Source organism: Setaria italica, chromosome IV (genome assembly GCF_000263155.2).
Source record: "Setaria italica strain Yugu1 chromosome IV, Setaria_italica_v2.0, whole genome shotgun sequence".
Lineage (NCBI taxonomy): Eukaryota > Viridiplantae > Streptophyta > Magnoliopsida > Poales > Poaceae > Setaria > Setaria italica.
In genome coordinates this window covers 35,483,504-35,511,234 of record NC_028453.1, presented here as the reverse complement: position 1 = coordinate 35,511,234, position 27,731 = coordinate 35,483,504, and the positions used below count along the sequence as shown (strand labels likewise).

At 44.6% G+C, this 27,731-nt stretch overlaps 1 protein-coding gene and 1 pseudogene across 2 annotated transcripts; both read left to right on the top strand.

Annotated features, from left to right (window-relative positions):
• The first annotated feature begins 131 nt into the window (after window positions 1-131).
• Window positions 132-1,361, top strand: LOC111257091 (annotated as a pseudogene).
• Window positions 1,362-17,459: 16,098 nt separating this feature from the next.
• LOC101762571 (putative receptor protein kinase ZmPK1) lies at window positions 17,460-20,372 on the top strand. Of its 2 annotated transcripts, XM_004965973.3 has the most exons (2): window positions 17,460-17,683; window positions 17,765-20,372. In XM_004965973.3, the coding sequence occupies exons 1-2, from the start codon at window positions 17,680-17,682 to the stop codon at window positions 20,110-20,112; spliced, it is 2,352 nt and encodes a 783-aa protein (XP_004966030.1). In that variant the 5' UTR covers window positions 17,460-17,679; the 3' UTR covers window positions 20,113-20,372. The 2 variants fall into 2 exon arrangements, with proteins under 2 accessions (XP_004966030.1, XP_022681778.1); XM_022826043.1 differs by having other exon boundaries at window positions 17,461-20,372.
• The last annotated feature ends 7,359 nt before the right edge of the window (window positions 20,373-27,731 follow it).

Genomic DNA, 27,731 nt, shown 5'->3' with positions numbered 1-27,731 from the left:
CTACAACGTTAAATCACAAATGAATAAAGACTCCACAGCACGGTTCACTATTCACCGAATCTTAACTGACTTCAATAATGTTGGCCGAGTCTATCACTTGCTTCTGGAGGCTGGATAGTGCATTGCAAGTTGGTTCCTATAATATCGTCCTCCATCCAGGTCATTTGAAGATCAACTCAAATGCTGGGATAGCCATGGCTGCAGTCTCCACATTTGTGTTTCTTGTCATTCTGATTCATCGTCTTTGCCATAACTCTGCAATAGATGTCCTCTCACCAGGCTCCTCTCTCTCAGCAGAGCAGAGCATCAACGTGCTCCGTTCGCGAAATGGTAGATTCATTTGTGGCTTCTACAACATCTCCCCCAACGCATCCACCTTCTCCATTTGGTTCTCCAATGTTTCTGAAAGACCCGTTGTCTGGAGTGCAAATCCTCTTCATCCCGTGTACAGCTGGGGATCAAATGTCAAATTAAATTTTGATGGAAGCATGGTGCTAAAAGATTACACTGGTCAGACCGTGTGGACCAACAATGTGAGCTCCTCAATTGCAGGACAAGCTCAACTCTTGGACACAGGGAACCTCATCGTGAAAGGCAAAGGTGACATCATTCTATGGCAAAGCTTTAATTCTCCTACTGATACCTTGTTACCCACTCAGAGGATTAATGTTACCACTAAGCTCGTGTCCACTAATAGATTGCTTGTTCCTGGCCACTATAGCTTACATTTTGATGATCACTTCCTGATTTCACTATTTGATGATCAAAAGGATCTCTCATTCATCTATTGGCCAGATCCAGCTATGACTATATGGGCAAAGCTAAGGTTAGTTTATGATGAACGCAAGCGGTGTTCTTGACAGTTTGGGGCAGTTCCAGGGAAGTGATAGCACATCTTTCATGGCTGCTGACTGGGGTCGTCACATTATAAGAAGGCTAACATTGGATTATGATGGCAATCTCAGATTGTACAGTCTGAACGATAATGGAACATGGTCAGTCACATGGATGGCGTTTCCACAGCTCTGCAAGGTATATGGTGTAAACGGCAGGAATGGAATATGTGTGTATACTCCTGTCCCAATCTGTGATGCCCCCCTGGTTTTGAAGTCATCGACCAAAGTGACTGGGGTGAAGGCTGCAGACCAAAGATCAATATTACTTGTGATGAGGAAAAGGTGAAATTTGTTCATCTACCCAACACTAACTTCTACGGGCTAGATCTAAGTGCTCAACGTTCTGTCTCTCTTAACTTCTGCAAGCAGATATGTTTGAGTGACTACAAATGTAATGGGTTCGCATACTTTCAAGGATTTTGTGTATACTACCGAATGCTATTTGAAACGAATCGGTGCTCGTAGTCTAAGAGGGGAGCGGGTGAATTAGGCAACTTAAAAACTTAACATATGACTTCCACTACTTTATATATAAGGAAACTAGATCATTCTATCCTAAAAGTATATTCTATGGTTGATCTAGCGTGAAACCCTCATCTCAAAATAAGTTTTGCAACCTATAGCCAATCCTATCAAGATATTACTGTAGGAAAGTAAAGGCACACGAGTTGCAAGTATGAAATGCGGAAACGTAAGGAGTGGATGAGAGGAAGCAAACTTTTGACACAAGAATTTATCCCGTGGTATCGGTAGGCACTAAGTAACCACTAGTCCACGTTGTTGAAACACTCACACAAGAGTATTGCTTCCCGGTCACCAAATCTCTCCCAAGGTGCCTCTTGACTTGCCACAAAGGCTCGGCCACTAAGTCTCACGCCAAGTCCCTCGGTCACCTTGATGCCGTCTTCACTAAGGAGCTTCTCCATGAAGGAAGGGGGTCTCCACGTCCCCGGCATAAGGTCGTCGACGCCGCTCCACACCAAGCAGGAGGGTCGAAGACTTGCCGGCGAGCCACAAAGGCTCCAAGGCACCGGCACACCTCCTGTATAGCGGTGGTTCACTCTAGAATCTGATCACAAGGTTGGCACACCTTGCACTCACACCTCTCTAGGCCTATCCTAACACTAATTACTCTCCTAAACTTATGCTAAGCCTTTGATGTATCACTTAAGCACTTTTGGTTGCATGGGTATGTTCTTAATGAGTCTTGGTTTTCAATGCAGCCCTGGACACTCCAAATGGGCGAGTAGTGGGGGAATAAATAGCCCCAAGGGCTCAAAGAGCCGTTTCTCCAACGGCTAGTGAAAAAGTATACCATCGGATATTCCGATGGTCTATTTTTAGCCTGCATTGGAACATCCAGTGCAACTAGCCGTTGGACTCCCTGTGCCCAAGTTCTTCAGAAATTCATCCGACGCTTTATCCGATGCCCCCATCGGATCATTCGGTGCCATAGCTCACGTCACATAGCCGTTGGATCCTCTTGATGTAATTGCTCCGATGCTTTCTCCGATGGTGCCATTGGATCATCCAGTGCTGAAGGCATTCTGGTTAAAACCTTCTGTAAAGGATCAAAGAAAATATACTTTGTTCGACGCTCCTCTTGCGCGTACCGTTGGATCATCTAGTGCTATTGGATTTTCTTCGTATTCCAAGCCTGTCCCTCAGAATTCGTCCGACGCTACTAGAAAAGTGACCATTGGAACATCTGATAGGTGACTTTGCCTAGTCTTCTCCGCAGCGTACCAATTACTCCGACGCTTGCTCCGATGCTTTTCTGAGGTCCATCGGAACATCCGATGGAACATTTTTCATTTCAATTCATCCAATACAGACACCAAAGATACTGTCACTTGGAGGCTGTAGTCCCAAGCAAGTTTTGAGGTAGGCAATCAAATACTGATAGGTTGTATTTTGGCTAGACTGGAAGTTTTGCATAGCAATTCGGTGAATAGTACATTCGCTGGCTAATGCCTAACCAATCCGATTGGAAAGATAACACATCAATCTAACAATTAAGCCCCTCTACAGCTGCAAAGTGGAAACGGATCAACAAGTGAGCGGCTGCTGTTACTCACTTATTCATAGAGTCGTACAGCTATACCTGTGTGGTCGAATGGGCTCTGAACCAAGCCCGTGCACCCTTGCATCATGTTGCTCCGCCGCGGGGGAGGCACAACGGCCAGCTGCTCCGTTCTTCGGCGGCCCCGCCCTCGATGAGTGCCGCCGTCGCAAGATTGGGATATGGGTTTTGGCATTTTGCTCTAGGTCGAAAGTATGAACCGTGGAGTGGGCCATAGAAACGGCCCAGATGGGCTTTTGGGTCTAGAAATGGCAAATCGACAATGGGTCAAGGTCTGTTTGTTTGAGGTGCAGCTTTTGAGCTTTTCTGAGAAACAAGCTTAACTTTTGAGCTTTTCTGAGAAACTGTTGCTAGCTTTTTTTTTCCATATAAACTCAGCTTTTTTGAGCTTCCAGCTTTTCGAAAGCTGCACTAGAAATTCGCTGTTTGTTTGAACTTCTAGCTTTTTATGCTGAGAAGCTGTTAGCTCAAACAAATAGGTCCTTAATAGGCCCTTAATGCCCTGAATGAGTCGTTGTTTTACACAATTTTGTTTAACTTGATTAATAGTTTGCTCTGTTCCCTGAATGTTGTGGCGGTGTTCAGCGCGCCAAATTACTGCTACCGATGCGGTAACATGGCTGCAATCCTCGAATTTGGAGAGAACATGGATCAGAACTTCCTCCAATTCGACCCAGCTCCGCGGCAAATCGAGCCGGACATGACACGCAAGACCCCGGACTACTTTTTGTAATCGGCGTGTCGGCTCCTTTTAACTTCTCTCCTCTGTGCTTCAGCGCCCGGGGTCTGTAGATGTTGCCGTTAGAAAAAAAATCTGTTTCCTCAGCCGCCTTGTACCCCGCTCATTCTTTGGTGTGGAGATTTTGTTGCTGCTTCTCAGAACTTCCATAGAGCATGTTAAAAGTACATGGCGATTGGATTTTCTTTTTCTTTTTTGTTGTACCTCCATTTTGTATTATCCTGAGACACAAGAGAAGAGAAGCTGCAATAGAATATCTCGAAACATATTTCGTTCTGTTTCCAGGAAAATATAAGATGCAGGAGGCCAGGAGCTGATGGACTCTGGTTCCGTAGTTTCTTCTGGTGTTATTGAGATGGTTGGTTGGGTGGGAATCTGAGTGATATTTACCTCAGATCAGAAGCTCAATGGTCGAGCAGCTAAGTTTTCAAGTTGCAATATCAGGTCAGCGTTGGATGTTGCTCGGGTGATAAGATGGTTCTATCTGTGGATGTGGATGTTTGTACACTTGCAATTCTCTAGTTTCCGGAAGAACCCGGTCATATCAAGTCACCTCAGTCGCCACTTGCATGGTAGCATGACATGAGGCATTTTGCTCGACAAAATTCTTTGAACTTGATTTACGCCGTGCCCATGCCATGATAGATGGATCAGCCTGGCACTAAAGGGAAACCCCGTGCTTTTGCCAGGTACCGACTTGCGTTTGGTCATCTGGATAAGTGTAGAAGCTGATCGAAAGTCAAAATTTTGAGCTTCTCATGCGGGCGGCCGGCGTCGAATTCGGTGGGCAGCTGGCTGGACGAGTTCGGTGGGCAGCTGGCTGGACGAGGACGGGGGAGGTGGCTGAGGTGAGTTCCTTCAGACCCAAAGGCTGAGACTGAGCCTGACTGCCTGAGAGGCAAAGAGTGGGAGGGCTGGAGCCTGGAGTGGAGGGGTGACCTCTTAGCATAAACTGCAGATCAATTTCCAGCCACTCTCACCCTCTTTTTCTTTGGCTAAACAAGGTGCAGCCATTTGAGACTTCAGCAATGTCTCATACCAGCCCTTCCAAATTATTGCTAAATACAGACGCGTTGCAGCATGGTTTTAGCCTGTAGCGCAGGCTCACCTGCACGATGTTTTCTTGAGCAGAGCCGCTGGTCTCACGTGTAAGCTGCCTGGAAAGTTCAGAGACACCGAACAGTCCAAACCAAACTCTTTTCTGCCACGAGCTGTTGTTGTGTTGCGGACTTTGTGGTGGGCACCAGCCAAGGGGTTAGGTGGACATCGACAAACTTTTCGTCGAGGCGTGGCGTCTTGACCTGCTGACAACATGTCAAAGAATCGAATAATCCTAAGTTAAAGATGTTGATGCAAGTAAATCGTGTACTCATCAGTCATCACAAGCTCACAGCACAACTGGCAACTGAACTGATTAGCTTCCCTTTCCCTCTAATTCGTCCGCTTTACGAAGCACAAGAGGTTACAATCATATACTTTGGAAAATTAGACAACTGCATGATTAAATTCTGAAATAAATTTATCATAGTAAGAATAAAATCTAGCATGTAAATCTCTAACATACTAGGCAACAGCAAGTACGACTTCATATTCTCAGAAAATATGCTGAAATAACAGATCAGATCACGGCGTACGTACTTAGCGGGTGCAGCTGTGACGACAAGCGGTGCAAACGGAACAATGACGATATTGCGGACGGAGCGTAATAGACGATGTTGAAGACGATGGCCCACCGCAACGCTGGACTTGGACGGAAGACGAGCCGTGGTGAAGACCTTGAGCAGTCGTGCGGAGTGCTTCCCAAAAAACCTTATTCGTCCTCTCCCGATGTAGGATCATAGGAGCGAGATGTTCCGGAGACCTGCTCTCCCGTTCGCCGGTGCATGCTGACCTTTGGGATGGAGTAGACTATGGTGGCGGCGCAGCAGCCAGAAGAGGCAAAAACCCTAGCTCGATTAGATGTGTTTTCGCTAAAGGCCGATAGGTCATATATATATAGGAGAGCCCACGATCTCATGTTGCGATCGTGATCTAAACTCAGCTGATTTAAAGGTCAAGTAACACAAAAAAATGGCAAAAAGGAAACCGCGCCACCGCAAGGCTGGAGGCCGTATTTCGGTGGACCATTCACGCAGGTGTTGCGTGCCGGTGCCCTTCGCCCCACCCTGCCCGAGCGAGCGCGTGCGTGTGGAGCTTTCCTTCTCTCCCCACACACATAGCTTGGGGGAGTGGAGACAACCTCCATATTTATGTTGGCCATCCTGCTCCTCCACTAGTGATGTGGGACTAAAGATTTGCACCACTCTAACTACTTACTAATGCCCACATGGGCCTTTGAGATTTATTTGGAATTTTTGAAATTGTAATGGGCCAAGCCCATTATTCCATCAATCCCCCACCAGATCTCAAATGCCCATTAGAGATTTTGCTTGTTTCTCACTGCTGTTTATATACCAATGTTTCAGCAAGGAATATTAAGTTGAACTCTCGCCTAGAGCTTCAAGCTACATTCATCCATAACTTGAACAATGGACTAAGCCTTGAATTGCAAGTTTTATGTGGACAAGTTTCACTCAAAGTCGAAACTAGTACCTAGCTACCAGTAGCCTACCCCGCGGGTGGAGCATATTCATCATACTCCTTGGTCTCTTCATGAGATTACTATAGATCACCCATGTCTCATAGACTACGATGTTTTATGGTCGGGCTCATATAGGTGTGTTCTTTCAAAAATACTTTATAGAACAGCATCTTCGCTTAATCAAGCCAATAGAAGCACATTAAAACATATTGCTAACCTGCCTTAAAGTATTGCATCTTTATATAGGGAGGGTTTAAAAATTACTCTCCTCAGTCAACCGATAGCTTGATTTTCCCAGATCCTAATTCACAAGATCTCCGATCACATAGATTGGTTTACCACTACAGCAACCCAAACAAGTCTGATACCATCTCCCTCGATGCACATTCTATCACATTCCATGATAGCCCTTTTGTAAAGGGATCTACCAGATTTTTGTCTGTTTGAATATAAGTCACACTTTTTAGTTCGGAGTTTCTCAACTTTCTGATAGACTTCAGTCGTCTCTTGACATGTCTTGATGACTTTGTGTTATCCTTAGTACTATTCACTTTGACTATCATCATTTGATTGTCACAGTTCATAAGGATTGCCGGTACTGGTTTATCAACCACAGGCAAATCCATCAAGAGCTCACGCAGCCACTTTGCCTCAACAGTGACTGTTTCCAAAGCAGTAGGTTCTACTTCCATGGTTGATCTCGTCAGAACGGTCCGTTTGCAAGACCTCCATGATATTGCACCACCTCCAAGGGTAAACACATATCCACTCATGGCATATAGCTCATCAACGTCTGAAATCCAGTTCGAATCACTATATCCCTCAAGCACAGCAGGGTGCCCGAAATAGTGAATCCCATAACTCATAGTACCCACCAAGTAGTGCATAACCCTTTCAAGTGCATGCTAATGATCAGAACCCGGGTTTGACATGAACCTGCTCAATTTGTTTACAGCAAAAGCTATGTCAGGTCTCGTTGCGCTAGCTAAGTACATGAGTGAACTGATAATCTGAGAGTATCTCAGTTGATCTTTACTAGTTTTCTTGTTCTTCTTGAGTATCACGCTGGGATCATAAGGTGTTGGAGAAGGCTTGTTGTCCATATAACCAAAATGGTTCAAGACCTTCTCCACATAATGGGATTGCGAAAGAGTAATCCCATTCTCATCCTCAACCTTTTAAACATCAGCTTCTCCCAGATCTTTCATATCAAATTTCTGTGATAGAAAAGACTTGACCTCATTGATCACATCAATGTTTGTGCCAAATATCAGTATGTCATCCAGATACAAGCACAATATAACTCCTTCAACCCCACGATGGTGATAGTACACACATCTATTAGCCTCGTTAATGACAAAGCCCACAGAAGTTAAAGTTCTGTCAAACTTATCATGCCATTGTTTAGGTGCTTGTTTCAGGCCATAGAACGACTTCAATAACTTACACACCTTGCTTTCTTGACCCTTCACCACAAACCCGTTAGGCTGATCCATATAAATCTCCTCATCCAACTCTCCATTTAGGAAAGCTGTCTTTACATCCATCTTGTAGATGATAAGACTATATGAGGTGGCCAGAGAAAGTAGTGCTCGAATAGAGGTTAGTCTCGCGATAGGTGAATAGGTATCAAAAAAGTCTTCACCTTCCTTTTGTGTGTAAACTATGGCCACAAGCCTAGCCTTGTACTTTTTAATAGTACCATTAGACCTAAGCTTCTTCTTGAACACCCATTTACAACCCACTAGTTTAAAACCATAAGATCGTTCAGTGAGCTCCCATGTCCCATTAGAAAGAATCGAATTCATCTCACTTTAGACAGCTTCTTTCCAATCGTCTGCATCTGGAGATGCATACACCTCAGTGATGGACATGGGAGTATTGTCCACAAGGTACACTGTGACATCATCACCAAAGGATTTTGCAACCCTCTATCTCTTGCTCCTTCTAGGAGCTTCACTATCATCCTTCTCTAGAACGTCCTCATGCTCATGCTCATCGGGTTGTTTAGAAGACTCAACAGGTGCAGTACGTTCAGGAGTTATTTCAGCAGAAAGACACAATCCACTGTCTTAGGTCCTAACTTGCGCTTCTTCGGAATTGGTACATTGACTTTCGCCAAGCACCCCTAAGTATGCAAATAAGAAAGTGATGGTTTTCTCCTAATCCACATCTCATATGGAGTTTGATTTTTATTCTTGTTGGTAACTCTATTCAGGACATGACATGAAGTCAACAAAGCCTCCCCCACCATGCCTTAGATAAACCGGTAGTATCTAACATGGAATTAACTTGTGCGGTTTTTCCTCTCAGCAATCCTGTTGGACTCGGGCGAATAGGGAGGCGTCCTCTCATGAATAATACCATGTTCCTCACAGAATTCATCAAAAATTTTTGGAAAGTACTCGCCACCATGATCAGACCTTAGACGCTTGATATTTCTCTCAAGTTGATTCTCAACCTCAGCCTTATAAATTTTAAAGTAATCTAATACTTCATCATTAGTTTGCAACAAGTAAACATAGCAAAATCTAGTCGCATCATCAATCAAAGTCATGAAGTATCTCTTTCCACCTTTGGTCAATGCACCATTCATCTCGCACAGATCGGAATGTATGAGTTCTAGAGGTGCCAAGTGTCTCTCCTCAGCCACCTTGTGAGGCTTCCGAGGTTGCTTCGATTACACACAACTATGGCACTTAGAACCTTTAGTAATGGTGAGGTTCAGAACTAAACACATGCTGGAAAGTCGAGACATTGAACCAAAATTAATATGACACAAACGTGAATGCCAAGTACTTGCATCATCACTATCATTGCCACAAATATGGTTCAGGTACTTATTACAGAAATCTGCAAGGGAAAAGCGGAACACGCCTTCTCACTCATAGCCTTTACCAACGAATTGTCCATATTTTGACACGACTAATTTATTGGACTACCTTAACCCCGTCCTTACACAGGACCGAGCCGCTCACAAGATTCTTGTTGATAGTAGGGACATGTTGCACATTCCTCAGCTGCACGATCTTTCCTGAAATAAACTTCAGATCTACCGCACCAACACCATGAACAGCAGCATGTGACCTATTCCCCATCAGCATAGAGGAACCCTAGGCGACCTGGTAAGAAAAAAATATGGAAATGTCAGCACACACATGAATATTGGCACCCGTATAAAGCCACCAACTAGTGGAATGAAAAACTGAGAGAACAATAGGTAGATTATCGTACCCGTCTCCAGTGTTGCCTATGGTCACCATGTTGACATCCTTGGACCCATTAGCCCTTCTACCCTTGCGGTCTGCATGCTCTGGACAGTCCTTAGAGAAGCGTCTAAGCTCACCACAAGTGTAGCAGTTCATCTCAGCCTTATTCTTTTTCTTCTTGAAGGTAGTAGTCTTGACGACTTTGTTCTTCCCTTTGTTCTTGCCACATGGGAATTTCTAGACCATGTTGGCGCTAGACTGACCTAGGTCTCCATTCTCAGCGGTGTCCTTCTTCCGAGCTTTCTCCTCAACATCAAGAGACGCTACCAGATTTTCAACTGATATCTCCTGCCTCCTATGTTTCAGCGTAGTGGTGAAGTTCCTCCATGAGGAAGGCAACTTTGCAATTATGCAACCAACCACAAACTTGTCGGGTAATTGACACTTAAGGAGCTTAAAATGAGCCTGTCTGTTTCATGCATGGAGGAAGATAGGGACAGAAGATCAACCATGGAAAATGTGGCCCAGATGCTTGTTTTAGTAGATGATGTCAGTAGGGCCTGTTCGCTTCAGCTTATAAGCCAGCTGAAAAGTTAAAACGGCTGATTTGTTGTGAGAGGAAAATACTGTTTGGTAGCTGATAAGCCGGCTGAATAAGCTGAAGCGAACAGGCCCACAAATGTAATGGCAGGACCTGCTTAAAGCCTGCATAAATAGGGCTCTTTGTACTAAGGGGAACAAATAACATATAGATGAGAGAACAAATAATATCCATGCTAGATTCTGTTGTAATTTGTGCTCTAAATCAGGAGGAAACGCCATTGTTATTGATATATAATCTTATGAAGATTTGTTCAATCCGAGTGCAGAATTGCATCTAACGATAGCTATCGATCTAAAATTACAACAACAAAGCCTCTTTGTCCCATTCCATGCAGGTTGGGGTAAATCGATATATCATATTTGGGATAGAGTGGAAGACCCCTCTAGGCATACCACAGATGAACTACCAAAGATGTGAGAACCCAGACAAAGCGTCAATGCATCTGGTTGTTGAGCTAGCCGGGACTGGAACTAACACAGGAACAATGTTGTGCCTCAAACCAAGATATGATCAGGTGAACAGTACACTCGTCGGCTACCAACCCAGCAACTGTAAAGCGGACAAAGTCAACTATTGAGAAACTGCTGAAATGGGCACTGGGCACTGGACAGTGGACCGCGCCACCGCGGCCGTGCGCCACCGCGGCCATGCGCCACGGGGTGCAACCGTGGCAGCGGCTCCCGTCTCCGCCCCGCCCCGCCCTCAACGAGCACCACCGGCGCGCCACCGGCTGCGGCGGGCTAAGCACGAGGTGGTGCGTGGAGCATGGGCCTTTGGGCTCGATAATCTGGGCTGGGCTCTTCCAATAACGCTGCTGAGCTGAAAGCATAGGCTAGAGAGTAGAGAGTGTGTGCCGTTCTCGCGCTTTAGAGAGTCTCATACCGTATTGCTCCAAATTTGACCGAATCTTGTGCTATGCCATCAAGAAACTATTGCGTCTCCTTATCTTATAGGTGTAGTTAAACATGACTAGCTAGGGCATTAAACAATGGCGCCTGTAGCACCAGAGGTAGCTGCTGAGTGATTACAACTTTACATAAGGCTGCTAATCGACGACTGCAAGTCTGCAACAGGCAAATCCGTCCCAAGCCTCCGGCTTTGTGTCCGGTCATCGCACAATCATTGTCCATGCAAATTGTGTGCAGCTACCAGCGTCCAGCTATATCACGACACACAATAATGCATGCAACTTGCTAGTCTCAATTGGAAAAGGATGGTCCGCCATGGCCCATGGCATGATTATAACAGACGAACTACTGATGCTCGTGTTCAAATATTTAAGCTTACACTATCATGTTCTGTTAGATATCAGTTTCTGTGGTATGAGTGAGATGTCTATGGACAGCCGTGTTGAAAGGAAAATCCTTTAACGCGTGTATAGTTTCACTGCTGCAGAGTGAGCAGAGTTTCGTCCCCAAACGAATTTAATAGGCAAAATATATGTGCACATATTCTTTTGGTACATATATGTATGTATGTATACTATACTCGTGCTACGTTATACATGCTCCATCTATGTATTCATACTCCCTTGCAAACATATGTATCATATTTATTTTGGATTATACGTTATTGTAATTCTAAAGGTGAAAATTGAAGAGAAAAAAAGCTAAGGGTACAAAGGACTTTTCGTATTAGTTTCATGCCCATATGGAGCCCCGTATCAGCACAAGGACGAGTTTGACCCAAAAGGAAAGTTGAGGGACTAAATTGGACATTCTGAAAGTTGAGGGATGGAATAATTTTAGGGACCAAAATACCTATTTCACCTATACAAAACTGCAACACTACAAAATGCCTATTTCGCCTATACAAAACTGCAACACTAAATGAAAACATCCCACAAACCTCGATGTGAAATACCAAAAGCAGGCACCATAGTTTGGATAAGGACATCGTTCAGCATATATTTTATTGTTAAATCTCCATAAGAGGTTGGTGAACAATTTCATGACCGATGAAATGATAATAATAGTCAGATTATGATATCATAAGACTCGTAAAGTCAAACCACGCGAGGAAAGTTTATATTTGACCATTGAACTATTGTTGGATTTTAATTTTGACCATGAAACTTAAACTAGAAATCTTTGACCATCATACTATTAAAAATATTTACATTTGCCTGTCTAGCTGTTTTGATGGAGGCTTTGCTGACGTGTCAGTGGAGCCTACATGCTAATTCCCTTTTCTCTCTTCACTCTCTTTGCCTCTCCTCTCTCCTGTCTCATCCACACGGTGCCGCCTCCCGCAGGCGAAAAGGAGGCCATGTACGCATGAGCTCCCACTTGTAACACCCTAATTTTCACCTTTGCAATTTAATAAAATTAATTAGAATCTTCTAGAATTTGTTTGAGTTCGTTTAAGGCCTTAAGATTTCTTTGTGAATTTATTAGACATTAAAATCTTTTTCTAAATTAACTTAATGAACCTTAGGTTTCTGTGTGTTGCATTCATGCTGGTTGCATTTCTTATTCCTTGAGTGTGAAAAAGGTTTAAAAATGCATTCTTACGACTGTTAGGTTCTCTGAGATATGTTCCAGATTTTTCTGGAATTTGTTCTCATTTTTCTAGAATTAAATCTATTTTTTCGAAGGCTCTAGGCACCGGTTCCAAGTATTTTATTTGTATTCCTTGTGGTCCAATCTATCTCTAGGAATTTTCCTAGAATTTCCAGGATATGTTTCATGGTTTAAATAAATTATCTAGATTTTTTCTGGATTTTTTTCCTGAGAAATCATTTATGAAAATCTAACCCTATCCTATCGGGCTGAGCCTGTGGGCTCGACTCACTCCGGCCACCTCCCGACCCATCCAGCCCGTCGGGGCCCATCGGGCAGCGCCAAACCTTGGGCCGGTAATGGCTACCGCCGCCTTCTCCTTGGCGTGGGCGCCAAGCTAGGGCTCCGCCCCTGCCCCTATAAATAGCGAAGCCACATCTCCTGCTTGCCCTACTGCCTCCGCTCGCGCTTGCGCCGCCTCGCCCCATCCTCGTCTTGCGCAGCGTCGCCGCTTGGCTAGCTAGCCAGCCGAGCCAAGCGCCGCCGTTGGCTTTTCCGGTCGATTTGCAGCACCCTATCATCCTCGGGGCAGGCAGTCTTCGCTAGCTTGTCAGTGAGGTCGAACCATGCGATTGCCACCGGTTCCCGATGTCGTTCCATCGCTAGAGCAGCACCGCCACGCAACATCGACCCGACCACCGTCTGCTGCCCGCCACCGGCCAAATTTCCAGCCCGATTCCGCCGTACCAGCCGCCAGTGAGAACACCAGGAGGATCCCCAAGCTCTCCTTTCTCGTTTCCCCTCCTCACCTTGGTCACCAGCTCGCCAAAGCGCTCACAAGCCGGACAGCCAAAGCCGCCGCAGGCCATGGGAAGAAAATGGCTCAATGATTGCAGATAGGCTCCTGGCCAAATCTGTAATTATTTATCCTTTTCTTGTGTCTTGGAAACTTTACCGAAAACCCCCTAGAAGTTTCCAGTTCCTTTCAATCTAACCCGAACCCTTCAGTTTTGCAGATCTAACCCTTAGCCTTATCCTTTTTGCGAGCACTATTTTACGTGTCTTGTAGATCTTTCTTGCTAGCCCTTCAAATCTATAGTTATTTGCATCTAAGTCCATGAAACCATGTTTGCCTCATACCTTCTTCGTTTTTAGCTCCGATTCGAGTGAATCTTCCTGAAAGAGCATCTAGGCTCCTAGTGGGTTTTGGTGAGTTGAATGACAACTTGATTAAAGGTCTAATGAACTGGTTAAGCATATGAGTGGGTGTAATGCTATTGGTGAATAATGTTTGTGGGAAAGATTGTATTAAATGGCTCATATAGTAAGAAGAACAAGTGTGGTATATGACATTGTTCATCTAAGCATGGAAAGCAAGAAATGGTGAGTTGAGGCGTGGTTGATATTCTCATATTGCAAGATTGTTTGAGTTAAAGATGAATGCCATAATAAGGAATATTATGTAAATCCCATGATGGTTGTGTGTGATATGTGACAAGCAAATTGAGGTAAAGATAGAGGCATTATGGCATTAGGATATCAGTTGGTCTCTAAATAAAATGAGAAGCTTGTTATGAACAAATAGGATATAGAAGTCAAAAGAAGATATGATCTCAAGTGAATTTCATTCTTGATGTCAAAACAAAGCTAGACTCAATGCGGCAGCAATTGGATTAAGGAATCAAGCAAGTGATTAGCAACAAGATACTAAGCAAAGTTTGGTCAAGTGGTGACTTGGGCCATGAGCTTTGCTAGGGTGAAGCGGCTAGTGCTTGGAGGATTTTGAGGTATCAAGTCAAGCCTTACTGAGTATAGCAATGAGATGCACCAAATGTTCATTGAGTCATATGAAAAAGTGACTTGTGATTTAAAATTGGGTTTCATTCATATGCGGTTGAATATTGATCCAAGTCACTAGTTCAAGATTGAAGTGTTCAAACCAAAGAGACAAAATTGGATGCAGCTCTCAAGTGGATATATTGAAAAAGTATGGCATGGTTTATGGTAATAAAACTCAAGAGGATGAATATTGTATTTATGTTTTGATCTTGAGTATATGTGTGTCGTACTATCAAGAGGGATGCATCACATGATCATTTGATAAAGTCTCAGTGCTCAAGTATCCTATGTGAGGGATGAAAGACACAAGAGCTCCCAAGACGTGGTGAGCCACGGGATAGTTTGTGCAGGTCGAGCTTTGCCTCCGAAAGGGAAGAAGCTAACTAGTGATGTAGGGAAAGGGTTGAGTGCAACCTGGCTTCTTTGGAAGCACCCAATGGAGATGTAGGATTTGCCTGGGGTGAATCTGAACTTCGGTAAAACAAATTATCGTGTCTCATCACTAGTTTGCTTACATTTGCATTGCACTTCCATTTCATCGTGATTTCATCATGTTGGTTGATCTACTCGGGTGTTGTATTTGTGAAGTGCAGGAATTTTGTGATCCTACTAAGGTGCACCATCTGAGCATACTATCTAAACTTGGTTTGATCTTTACCTCACTTGCAACGCATAAGGTTTGGGGGTTCTCTCTGCTCGAGCCAAAACCAGAGGTTCCAGTTTTGAAACCAGAAGTTCCGATTTTTAGGCAGACAATTTTATTCCGCTGTTTAAGGCGTGTGTTTCCTATCTTTGGAGATTCCGGAGATTTTTTAGGAGACTCCAAAATTTGTGGAATCTCCAGAAGTATTTCCTGAATAATTCGCATGTCGCTGATAAACTTGTTTTAAGTGGCGATGATTTCAGGTTACTCCTATTCACCCCCTCTAGGTGACATCAAGATCCTTTCACTTGCGCTCTTGCGATCCTTGCAACATGTACGATAGATTTAAAGTGTTGTTTTAGTATGATTTTATTGTTTGGTGTATTGTTTCTTATTAGTTGTATTTGTTTGCTTGTATGGTTGCTTTGGATGATTGTGTGACGCCGAAGGAGCGTAGTTTGAGGAATCTCAAGAAGAAGACTTCAAAGACTATGCACAACAATAGGACTCTAAGGAAGGCAAGTTGTGCCCTTGATCACATTTTGTCCTGTACAACATTGATATATGAAACATATGCTTTGCACGCTTGTGTCTTAATTTGATGGGTCCTAATTAAGGATTTACCTAGTTTCCATATTATCCCTTGTTAACCTAGGTTTTACTTTATTGTTGGGTAGCTATGCTAGTTGCTATACCTGGTTTATGGTGGGAAGTAATGAACAATGATGAATCTGTTATGCACCTTTGTTAATTACAACAGCTCACATGCCTTAATTGGAACATGGTGTGACCATCCAGAAAAATAGTACAATCATAAGACCAACGGGCTCTAGTCTTGGCTAATTAATTAGAGACTTTAGTTTGTGATAGTCTTACCAAAAGGGCAAGAGGGGCTCATAGGTTGTGCAAAGGCTTGTCCAGTCAAGGGGTGTACGCACCACTTGGAGGAGGGTTCATCCCCTTATGAGGAAACCTTAGTGGGTTATCACTTATTAGGGAATCTTTGTAAAGATCTTGTAGCGTCCATATGCAGTCACACCTTGGTAGTGTGATAAGTGCCTACTTTTGCACAGCATGGTTGGGTCTAAAGTTTTTCTGAACTTTTACGTGACTTGCAATGAAAGTGTACAACCTTTGCAGAGTGTACAAATGATATATCAGTCGTGCTCACAGTCAAGAGCAACCTGGACTGTCGCATGATAATTAAACTTGAAGAATAATTAACATGTGTTTTATTTATGTTCATATATATTCTTGCTCTTATGCTTAATTGGGTGGTATAAGCTTATACCTTAGTAAATATCTTGCTAATAAAACTTGACCAATTAATTAAAATGCTTAATGCAGTAAACCAGTCAGTTATTCCTTATTTTGGCCTTACACTACACATTTCCCCACACTTGCTGAGTACCAACCATAAGTGTACTCACACTTGCTATATCTGCTATTCAGTACAAGACCACTCTGTTGAAGACTTTGAAGATTTGGTAGGCGTACGTTTCCCCCAGTCAACTGCCTGAGGAGTTGTTGGAGATCCGCTGCTTATACTAGAGATTTTTTATCTCATTTCTGGTTAGGTAATCTATGTAACTCTCTTTATGTTATAACACTGTATTTGATATTTACTGAAGTCATCGTATGTGTGAAACTTGATCTGGCACACATATGATTGTCACTTGGTTTGGCTTTAAAACCGGGTGTGACACCACTCCAAATCCGAATCTGGAACTCGCGACCTCATCTCCTTTGCTACATCCTCCTCTCCCCTACCTTGCCCTCGCTCACCTCGTCCGTCGCCGCCTAGGGGTTAGGCCTGAGTTGCCTCCGCACCAAGGATCTCGGGTTCCTCCGTAGTGGGAGCCTAGACGCCACCATAGCAAGGAACTCAGGCACCACCTCAGTGGGGAGCTAGGGCACCACCGCTTAGTGGAGCTTGGAGGTACTGCCACTGTGTCAATCTCTTCTACTATAGAGAGAGGGTGGAGAGAGACCGAGAAGGAGGGAGGGAGGGAGAGAGGAAGAAGATAGAGCTAACATATGGGTCCCACTACCATATATTGTCCACGTTAGCGAAATCACCTTTTGAAACAACCAAAATGGTAAAATGTAAACGGTTTGATAGTTGGATGGTAGGGATTTCCGGTTTTTGAGTTTTATAGCCAAAATCAAACGTCAACGATAATTTAATGGTTAAAAATGGAATTTACTCGTTAAAAAGGTGGATACTTTTGAGTCGGCATACAACTCACAACCTGAAACCTTACGTGTCACATAGAGAAACAACTTAACTTTTTTTTTGGAAATGAACGAGAATCATTTGAGAAATTAATAACATGATAAGAACTCAGTCACAGTAGTGCAGTCCCCCTCAGTAAAAAAGATACTCTGTTTTGTAAGGCTGAAGCACGGAGGACAAAAGACTGCACCACAAGGTTCACTGCTCATCGTACTGTGACTGACGTGAACGCTGTGGGCCGAGTCTCCCACTTGCTTCTTGAGGATGGACGCTGCATTGCAAGTTGGGTCCCTATAACATCGTCCTCCATTCAGGTCACTTGAAGACAACTCAAATGCTGCAATAACCATGGGTGCGGTTTCCAGATTTGTGGTTCTTCTCACTCTGATTCATCTGATTTTGCAAGTCTCAGCTCTAAATGTCCTCTCTTCAGGCTTCTCTCTCTCAGCAGATCGCAGCTCCGATGTACTCCGTTCGCCAGATGGTACGTTCAGCTGTGGCTTCTACAAAATCTCCCCCAACTCATCCACCTTCTCCATTTGGTTCTCCAAAGTGTCTGAAAGAACTGTTGTATGGAGTGCAAATCCTCTCCGCCCTGTGTACACCTGGGGATCAAAGGTCAAGTTAAATTTCGATGGGAGCATGGTTCTAAGGGACTACGGTGGCCAGATTGTGTGGACCAACAACGTGAGCTCCTCAAATGCAGAACAAGCTCAGCTCTTAGACACTGGGAATCTCATCGTGAAGGGCAAAGGTGATACCATTCTATGGCAAAGCTTTACTTCTCCTACTGATACCTTGTTACCCACTCAGAGGATTAATGCTACCATCGAGCTCGTGTCCACTAATAGATTGCTTGTTCCTGGCCACTATGGCTTACATTTTGATGATCAGATGCTGATTTCACTATTTGAAAATGAAAAGGATGTCTCATTCATCTATTGGCCAGATCCATATTCGACTATCTGGCAAAAGCTAAGGATACCTTTTATGATCAACACAAGTGGTGTTCTAGACAGCTTGGGGCAGTTCTGGGGAAACGATAACGCTTTTTTCATGGCTGCTGACTGGGGTAGTCACATTATAAGAAGGCTAACGTTGGATTATGATGGCAATCTCAGACTGTATAGTCTGGACGATAATGGAACATGGTCAGTCACATGGATGGCGTTTCCACAGCTCTGCAAGGTACGTGGTGTATGCGGCAGAAATGGAATATGTGTGTATACTCCTGTGCCAATCTGTGTATGCCCCCCTGGTTTTGAAGTCATCGACCAAAGTGACTGGGGTGAAGGCTGCAGACCAAAGATCAATATAACTTGTGATGAGCAAAAGGTGAAATTTGTTCATCTACCCAACACTAACTTCTTCGGGCAAGATCTAAGTGCTCACCGTTCTGTCTCTCTTAACTTCTGCAAGCAGATATGTTTGAGTGACTGCAATTGTAATGGGTTCTCATACTTTCAAGGACTTGGTCACTGCTACCCGAAGGCTATTCTACTAAACGGCAGAAGTCTAGATGGTATCGGTAGCATGTACCTTAAAATCGCAAGGGACTTAGAAGTATCTGGGTCCTCAATTCCTCGGTCACAAGTTTTTGGTCCTAAATATGGGCCAAACTGCAGTGCAGCAAATGAATATGTCATTGCATACTTCTCCAATATGAATAAGGCCAGTCAGAATATATTAAAGTATTTCTATTTCTACGGGTTTTTATCAGCCATATTTGTAGCAGAGTTAATATTTATTGTATTAGGATGGTTTATTTTGAGAAGGGAGAGAGGACAACTCAGAGGAGCATGGCCAGCTGAGGCAGGCTATGAAATGATAACAAACCATTTCCGAAGATATACCTACAGAGAGTTAGTGAAAGCTACTAGAAAATTTAAGGATGAGCTTGGAAGGGGAGCATCAGGCATCGTGTACAAAGGAGTTTTGAAAGACAATAGGGTTGTAGCTGTGAAAAAATTGGAAGATATAAACCAAGGTGGAGAAGAATTCCAGCATGAACTAAGTGTGATTGGCAGGATTTACCATATGAATCTAGTGAGAGTTTGGGGATTCTGTTCTGATGGTCCACACAGGATATTGATTTCAGAATATGTGAAGAATGGCTCGTTGGAAAAAACCTTGTTCGCCGTCGAAGGCTCAGAAATCTTACTTGAATGGAAGCAAAGGTTTAATATTGCCTTAGGCGTGGCAAGAGGATTGGCGTATCTTCATCATGAGTGCTTAGAGTGGGTCATCCACTGTGATGTCAAGCCTGAAAATATACTGCTGGATGAGAACTTGGTGCCAAAGATCGCTGACTTTGGCCTCGCGAAGCTCTTGAACAGAGGTGGATCAAATATAGATGTTTCTCGGATCCAAGGAACTAGAGGTTATTTAGCTCCTGAATGGGTTTCTAGTCTCCCAATAACCGCAAAGGTAGATGTTTACAGCTTTGGAGTGGTGCTACTGGAACTACTAAAGGGAGCAAGAATTTCGGACATGGAAAATAATGAGAATGAGGAGGTGGAGATGGTCCTTGGAAGGATAGTCAGGATGCTTAAAGAGAATTTGCAGTTGGATGGCACTGAACAATTTTGGATCCCCGACTTTATTGACAGTAGACTGAATGGCGACTTCAACTACTTGCAAGCAAGAACAATGATTAAGCTAGCTGTTTCATGTCTGGAGGAAGATAGAGGCAGAAGACCAACTATGGAAAATGTGGTGCAGACGCTTGTTTCAGTTGACGCTGTCAGCAGTGCAACTAAAATGGGAGGAGTTGCTTATTAAAAGCCTGCGTCCAAATGGTTCTTTGTACTAAGGGCCATGCAAACAATACATTGATAGAAAATGGTAGTTCTATCAGATATGCAGTATCTGTTGTAAGTATGTGTGCTATAGCACCGTAAAATTTGCTCCAGTGTGCTTTACAGATATCTGATTGTATCACCTTGTACTTCTACGGATTTTTATAAGCAATAATTCTGTCCGAGCTAATGTGTGTTGCATTAGGATGATTTATTTTGAGGAACTAGAGGTTATTTAGCACCTGAATGGGTTTCTAGTCTCCCAATTACAGCAAAGGTTGATGTCTACAATAGTAGATGATGTCAGCAGTGTTAGATGTATATGTAATATTGGTAATTTACCTTTTCTATTAGGGGGTTTTCTGTATATTTTCCCCTCATGTACCTGTATATATATGGGCCTAGAGCCCTTGTTATGAATACAAGTGCTATTCCTAACATGGTACAGAGCCAAACTAGGATTAGGTTTCTTTCTAACCTTTCCTAGGGTTCTTTTTTTTTCTCCCACGCACGGTGCACTTGCGTGCTCTGCCCACCCCACCGCCGCCGGCTCGTTTCTTACCATCGCTGGGTCGTTGCCCGCGCGCTGCTTGCCGTCGCCGCCGGCGCCCCGCTGTATTCGCCGCCGTCTTCCTGCTCGCTCGTCGCCTCATCCCAGCGCCGAGCCTGCTCTTCGCCGGCCTCATCGCCTGCTCGTCGTCGCCGGCCTCCTTGCGCCGCCCGCGCCGCCCCCTGCCCCGCCGGACTCATCCTCCCGGCACTCCGCCGGATTCGCCCGCATCTCCGCTTCCGATGCCGCCAGATTCGTCGCACACCTCCATTGCCTGGTCAGTGCCGGTAAGGCCTCTCCGTCTGTTCCGCTCGGGTACGGCTTTCGTCCGCTCGCCTCTGTCCATCGCCTCTGTTTTTCTTTTTGCCCGTCGCCTTTGGTGTTGGCGGCCTCGCTCGTGACGCCTCTGCCTCGCGTCGTGAGCAAAACAAAGTAAAGGAAAGCAAAAAAAAAAATGGAAAAAAAAGAAAAAAAACATGCGCTGCTGCTTTGCGTTGTGCGCGTGCGCTTCTGACAAAAAAAACACGCTTGTGCCGCTATTCTTCTGCGCTCTCACCATCGCCCGCCGCTGTTTTACTTGCGCTCTCACCGTCACCATGGCTCCTTCGGCTCCTTCGTCTGGTGGTGTCCCAGTGTTACTTGCCCGGTACTGTTCAATGGCAACAACTATCGCGATTGGGTTCCTCGTCTACAGATTCATTTGCGCGGTCTTCGTCTTTGGGAGTTTCTTACTGGTGAGTTGCCTTGTCCACGTCGTACTACTGCTCCTACATACCCGGTAATTCCTGAGAAGCCAGCGATTCCAGACAAGGCTACGGATGAAGAGATGGATTAGTTGCTTGCTACTCATGATGCGGATGTGGCGAAGCTGCTTGCCGATTATGATGATGGTCTTGCATCGTATGAGTCTCAGTTTACTGCATACCGGACATGGGTTGATGAGGATGCTCGAGCTGCTTCTATTCTTATTGCTAGCATTGAGGACAGGGTTTCAACTGATATTATTGAGCTTGATTTTGCACATCAGATGTGGGCTTTTCTTCGCATGCATCATGAGCCCACTGGCTAGTCTACTTTTCTTGCAGCCATTCATCAGGAGCAGCTTGTTCGACAGGGTGATGGTACCATTGATGATTTCTATGGTCAGATTTCTGCTATTTGGCGCTAGCTCGACACTCTTAGTCCTCCGTTGTCTCCTAGCACCTGTCATTCCTGCCCGAGTCAACAGCAGGCTCTTGAGCTTAGTCGCACCTACGACTTCTTGATGCGTCTTCGGGATGAGTTTAAGCCACTTCGTGCATAGCTACTTGCTCGCCATCCTTGTGTCTCCCTGATGGAGGCTCCTGCTGCTATTCGTAATAAGGAGACTCGCCTTCTTGCTGCTGGATTAATGCGATACTCTTCAGTTTTGGCCGCCAGCTCCTCTATTCGTCCTACTGTTCCTCCTCCTATGGTGCCTTCTTCTGAGAGTCAAGGGGGTGGTCTTAAATGTGATTGGTGTGGCAAGGATAATCATGTGGAGGCATTTTGTTACAGGAAGAAGAAGGCTCAGTCTCGTGAGGGTCAGTCTCGTCGCGGTGGACGTTCTTCACAGGGTCCTAGTGCTCCTGATGGTTCTGCTCATTCTTCGCTGGGTGCTAGTGCTACTGGTGGTTCTGGTTCTGGAAGTCCTTAGAGGAGTTCTGCTGGTTCTGAGACCCAGGAGATCATCAGGTTGCTCAGTCGCCTTGTTACCTCTACGTCCCCAGGCGCTGCGGGTTCTATGACTCAGTCCTCTGCACCTACAGGTTCCGCTGCTGCTTCGCAGTCTTCCGCTTTGGGATCACCTTCCACGTCTACTCCAGGTATTTGTCCATGGATTCTTGATTCTGGTGCTTCATTTCATATGACTCATGATAGCACCAGTCTTTCTTCCATTCGATCTCCACCTGGTTCTCCCACTGTTCATACAGCCGATGGTTCTTCTCTTCCTGTTGTCGGACATGGCACTCTCCTATCTGACTCTTTTCATGTCCCTGATGTTTCTTATGTTCTCGATCTGACCATGTAGGTCATGTCCGTTGGCCAGCTTACTGATCATGACTGTTGTGTCATTCTTGATCCTGATTTTTGTAATGTTCAGGATCGTCGCACGGGTCAGCTGGTTGGTACTGGCCCTTGTCGTCATGATTCTCAGCATCTTTGGGAGCTTGACTGGCTTCGTCTTCCTTCCGCTGCGCCCATCAGTCTAGTTGGCTCCGCTTTGGCTGCTTCGTCGACCGCATCTTTTGTTCAGTGGCATCATCGCTTGGGTCATCTATGTGGCTCCCGTCTATCTAGGTTGATTCGTCGTGGTCTTCTAGGTTCTGTTTCAGGTCATGAGTCTTTAGCTCAGTGTCAGGGTTGTCAGTTGGGCAAGCAAATTCAACTTCCCTATCATTCTAGTGAGTCTGTGTCACAGCGTCCTTTTGATCTTGTTCATTCGGATGTCTGTGTCACAACGTCCTTTTGATCTTGTTCATTCGGATGTCTGGGGTCCTTCTCCCTTTGTTTCTAAAGGGGGCCATCGATACTATATTATATTCATAGATGATTTTTCTCATCATACATGGATTTATTTTATGAAACATCGTACCAAGGTCTTATCCATCTACAAGTCTTTTACTTCTATGATCCACACTCATTTTGACACTTCTATTCGTGTCTTTCGTGCTGACTCTACAGGCGAGTATCTTTCTGTAGCCCTTCGTCAGGTTCTCTCTTAGCAGGGCACTCTTGCTCAGTTTTCTTGTCCTGGTGCCCAAGCTCAGAATGGTGTGGCCGAACGCAAGCATCGTCATCTCCTTGGGACTGCTCGTGCTCTTCTACTTGCTTCTTCTGTTCCGCCTCACTTTTGGGTTGAGGCTGTGTCTACAGCCACTTATTTGACTAACATTCAACCTTCTTCTATGCTTCATGGTGAGATTCCTTTTGAGCGTCTTCTAAATAAGGCGCCTGACTATTCCAGTCTTCGTCTCTTTAGCTGTGTGTGCTATGTGCTTCTTGCACCTCGTGAGTGCACGAAGCTGACTACTCAGTCTGTCGAGTGTGTTTTTCTCGGCTATAGTTCTAAGCATAAGGGATATCGTTGTTGGGACCCAGTTGGGCGTAGGATGCGGATTTGTCGGGATGTTATTTTTGATGAATCTCGTCCTTTCTATCCTCGTCCTTCTTCTGATGTTCCCCCGGTGTCTTTGGTCGATCCCCTCTCCTTCTTAATATTACCTGATACTTCTATTGCTATCACCCCTTTATCACATCTGGCACCTCCTCAAGTGGTCCCCCCTATAGTCTCCTCGCCTGTTCATCGTGCTGATGTGCTCTCATCGGAGTCTACTTCTCTGGAATGTCCTACTGATTTTTCCGTTAAGCCACCGGTGACACATGTCTATACTCGTAGAGTTCGGCCTTCTGATGTGTCATCTTCTTCTGATGTGCCATCTTCTATTGTTCCCTCTTCATTTGATATGCCATCTTCTCCTATTGAGGCCTCTCTTTCAGAGGATTCACCTCCTGAGCAGCTTCTTCGTCGTAGTCATCGTCTTCATAGGTGTCTTGATTGTTATTCTCCTTCTGCTTATGCTGCCACTGTTCTTCCGGAGCCGTCATCTTATCGTGATGCTCTTCCTCATCCGGAATGGCAACACGCTATGGCTGCGGAGATTGCCACTCTTGAGCGCACTCACACATGGGACCTTGTTCCTCGTCCTGCCCATGTGCGCCCTATTACATGCAAGTGGGTTTATAAGGTGAAGACTCGCTCTAATGGCTCTCTTGAGCGCTATAAAGCTTATCTTGTTGCTCGTGGTTTTGAGCAGGAGCATGATCGAGACTATGACGAGACTTTTGCTCCAGTTGCTCACATGACCACTGTTCGCACTCTTCTTGTTGTGGCCTCTGTTTGTGAGTGGTCCATCTCTCAGCTTGATGTCAAGAATGCCTTTCTCAATGGTGAGCTGCATGAGGAGGTCTATATGCAGCCGCCGCCTGGGTATTCTGTTCCTCAGGGTATGGTTTGTCGTCTTCGTCGCTCACTTTATGGGCTAAAATAAGCACCTCGTGCTTGGTTTCAGCGTTTTGCCTCTGTGGTCACTATTGCTGGTTTTTCTACCAGTGCTCATGATCCTGCCCTGTTTGTACATACTTCACCTCGTGGTCGGACTCTTCTCCTACTTTATGTTGATGATATGATAATTACTGGAGATGATTCTCAGTATATTGCCTTTGTCAAGGCCCGTCTCAGTGAGACATTTCTTATGTCTGATCTTGGTCCTCTTAGTTTCTTTCTTGGGATAGAGGTTTTTTCTACGCCCGAAGGCTTCTATCTGTCTCAAGAAAAGTATATTCAGGACAACCCTGAGTCAGTTTGTTTCAGCTCCTACTCATCTTCATGATAGTCATCTTCTTCGTGGGACTATTTCACGCTGTCTATTCTTTCCATGCTCTAGTTCCTTACATCTCCAGGCCTATTGTGATGCTACATGGGCTAGCGATCCCTCTGATCGTCGGTCTCTTTCTACCTATTGTGTTTTTCTTGGTGGTTCCCTTATTGCTTGGAAGACTAAGAAGCAGGTAGCAGTTTCTCGTTCGAATGCTGAGGTTGAGTTGCGTGCTATGGCGCTTGTGACGGCAGAAGTGACTTGGTTACAGTGGTTGCTTGAGAATTTTGGTGTTTCAGTTTCTGTGCCAACTCGTCTTTTGTCCGACAGTACACGAGCTATCAGTATTGCTCGTGATCCAGTGAAGCATGAGCTTACTAAGCATGTTGGTGTGGATGTTTCTTATACACGTTCACAGGTTCACGATGGGGTTATTGCTCTTCAGTATGTGCCTTCAGAATTGCAGCTGGCGGATTTCTTTACAAAGGCACAAACACGTATCCAACATAGATTTTTCCTCTCCAAACTCAATGTTCTTGATTCACCATGAGTTTGAGGGGGGTGTTAGATGTATATGTAATGTTGGTAATTTACCATTCTATTAGGGGATTTTCTGTATATTTTCCCCTCTTGTACCTGTGTGTGTATATTTCTGCAATGCCCATTTTAGGCCGTGTTTGGGAGATCTGGCTAGAGAGAAATCGGAGGGTCTTCCAACACAAACACAAGACGGTTACCCAGATAACCGACGGCATCAAGAACCAAGCTGCGATGTGGGTTGCTACGGGAGCTAAACACTTGGGGGACTTTCTCTCAGGTTGAGTGTCCTGTTTTGTACTAGTTGTCATAGCGGAGTCCTGCCTCCCCGTTTCGGAGATGCGAGTGTACAGTTTGTATAGTATGTTGGTATACGGCCTGTCGGGCTTTTCCTCCCTTTTAATATAGCAGCAGCTCTCCTGCTGGCTCGTTTCAAAAAAAAAAATTTAGGCCGTGTTGTAATTTTGCACACTACATCAGGAAAAAAACTGCAACCGCACGAGCATAATCTATATGTTGACGGGTAGAGTAGCTGGTCCTTGTTATTGACATACAATCTTGTGACGATTTGTTTGAACCGAGTGCAGAAATGCTGGCTCTGCATCTTACAATGGCAAAAACGAGCTAGTGCAACAGTGAAAGCAAGTTCGCCTGCTGTTTGTCGAAGACTCTGCCGTTCCCCTCCTTCCATATCCTCCAAGACACCAGCATGAAGACGGAATCCAGCCCCTTCCGCTGCAGTTTGTTTAGCCTTCCTCTCTTCTGCAGCCACCAGTCAATCGTGTGCATTTCTGGAGTTGGAACTTGCTTGGCGAAGCCTAGGGCCGAACTGATGGTGTACTAGACTACTTGTGTGAAAGAGCAACTACAGAAAAGATGGTCTGCTGTCTCTGTTGCTTGATCACACAGTTTGCATGCTGTCAGGTCCTATGTCATGGGAATGGGGTACGGCCCTATGTTCCCTGTACCGGGAACTTTTTGCCCCAAACGTGGTACGGATAAGAAAGGGTATACAGTCGTGGTTCGGCCAGGCAGTCGTCCCCTTTCATCCTATTATTCGTGGTACTCAGATCCTTCTACTCATAGAAGATGAGTTATATTGGACTAAGAGAGCATGTAAATGACAACCCAATAGTATATTTATTTCTTTTATCCTTCTTTTCTAATTTTTTTTTACCTATGTGAAAGTTCGATAGCATATCGTACCAAGCTATCGTGCAGAAAGTAATTAGTTTACGTTCCAAAGTCTCGATTCATCGTTCCGAAGGGGTATACCTCTTTTGTACCGGGAACTTGAAATGTGTCAATCCATATTCCGCCTACCCGTTCTAATCGTACCAAGAACTTGGTGACACTGGTCAGATCTCGCAAACCCGGTCTATGCCTATTGTCCATAGACGCTGACGAACCGCAAGCCACATGAAGAATTTGACTTTCATATGTGCCCAGGCTCTTCAGATGGCCCGTGCTCCTGCAAACCTCGTCGCTCCCTCGAAGAACAATCTGTACGCCGAGCGAGCTCGTATAGCTAGCAATTACACTTCAGGAGTGCATCTTCCGTTAAAAAAAAACAAACAAACATAGATAGGTAGTATTCGTGTAAGAAAAAGAAACACTATAGTTGTATCTCGTTTGCATCAATTTTATATCACCCACTAGAATCTTGTGTTGACAAGAATAGATTTCTGGGCATCTCTTCAGAAAGAGACAATCACTTCAGATACTTGTGAAGACATCACGTAATCCTTCTGTTCCAAATTTAGGTCCCATTTTTGTCCTAAGTCAAGTTTTCTAACTTTGACTAAATTTGTAGAAAGGGAAATTATTAACACCTGCAATACCAAATAAGTGCAATATCAATACATATTTCATATTGTAGCATATCTTGAAATCATAGCGTCAGATTGAAAAACATCTCGACAGGTAACCATTTGAGAAATTAATAATTTATATTGTTACCTTTGATTTTATCGAAGGCTTACAGATAAGACGAGAGACCGGCAAACCGCACATGGTGCTCTCAGTCGGAAAAGAGCCTTCTCTGCAGCGTTAAATCACAAATGAATAAAGACTCCACAGCACGGTTCACTATTCACCGAATCTTAACTGACTTCAATA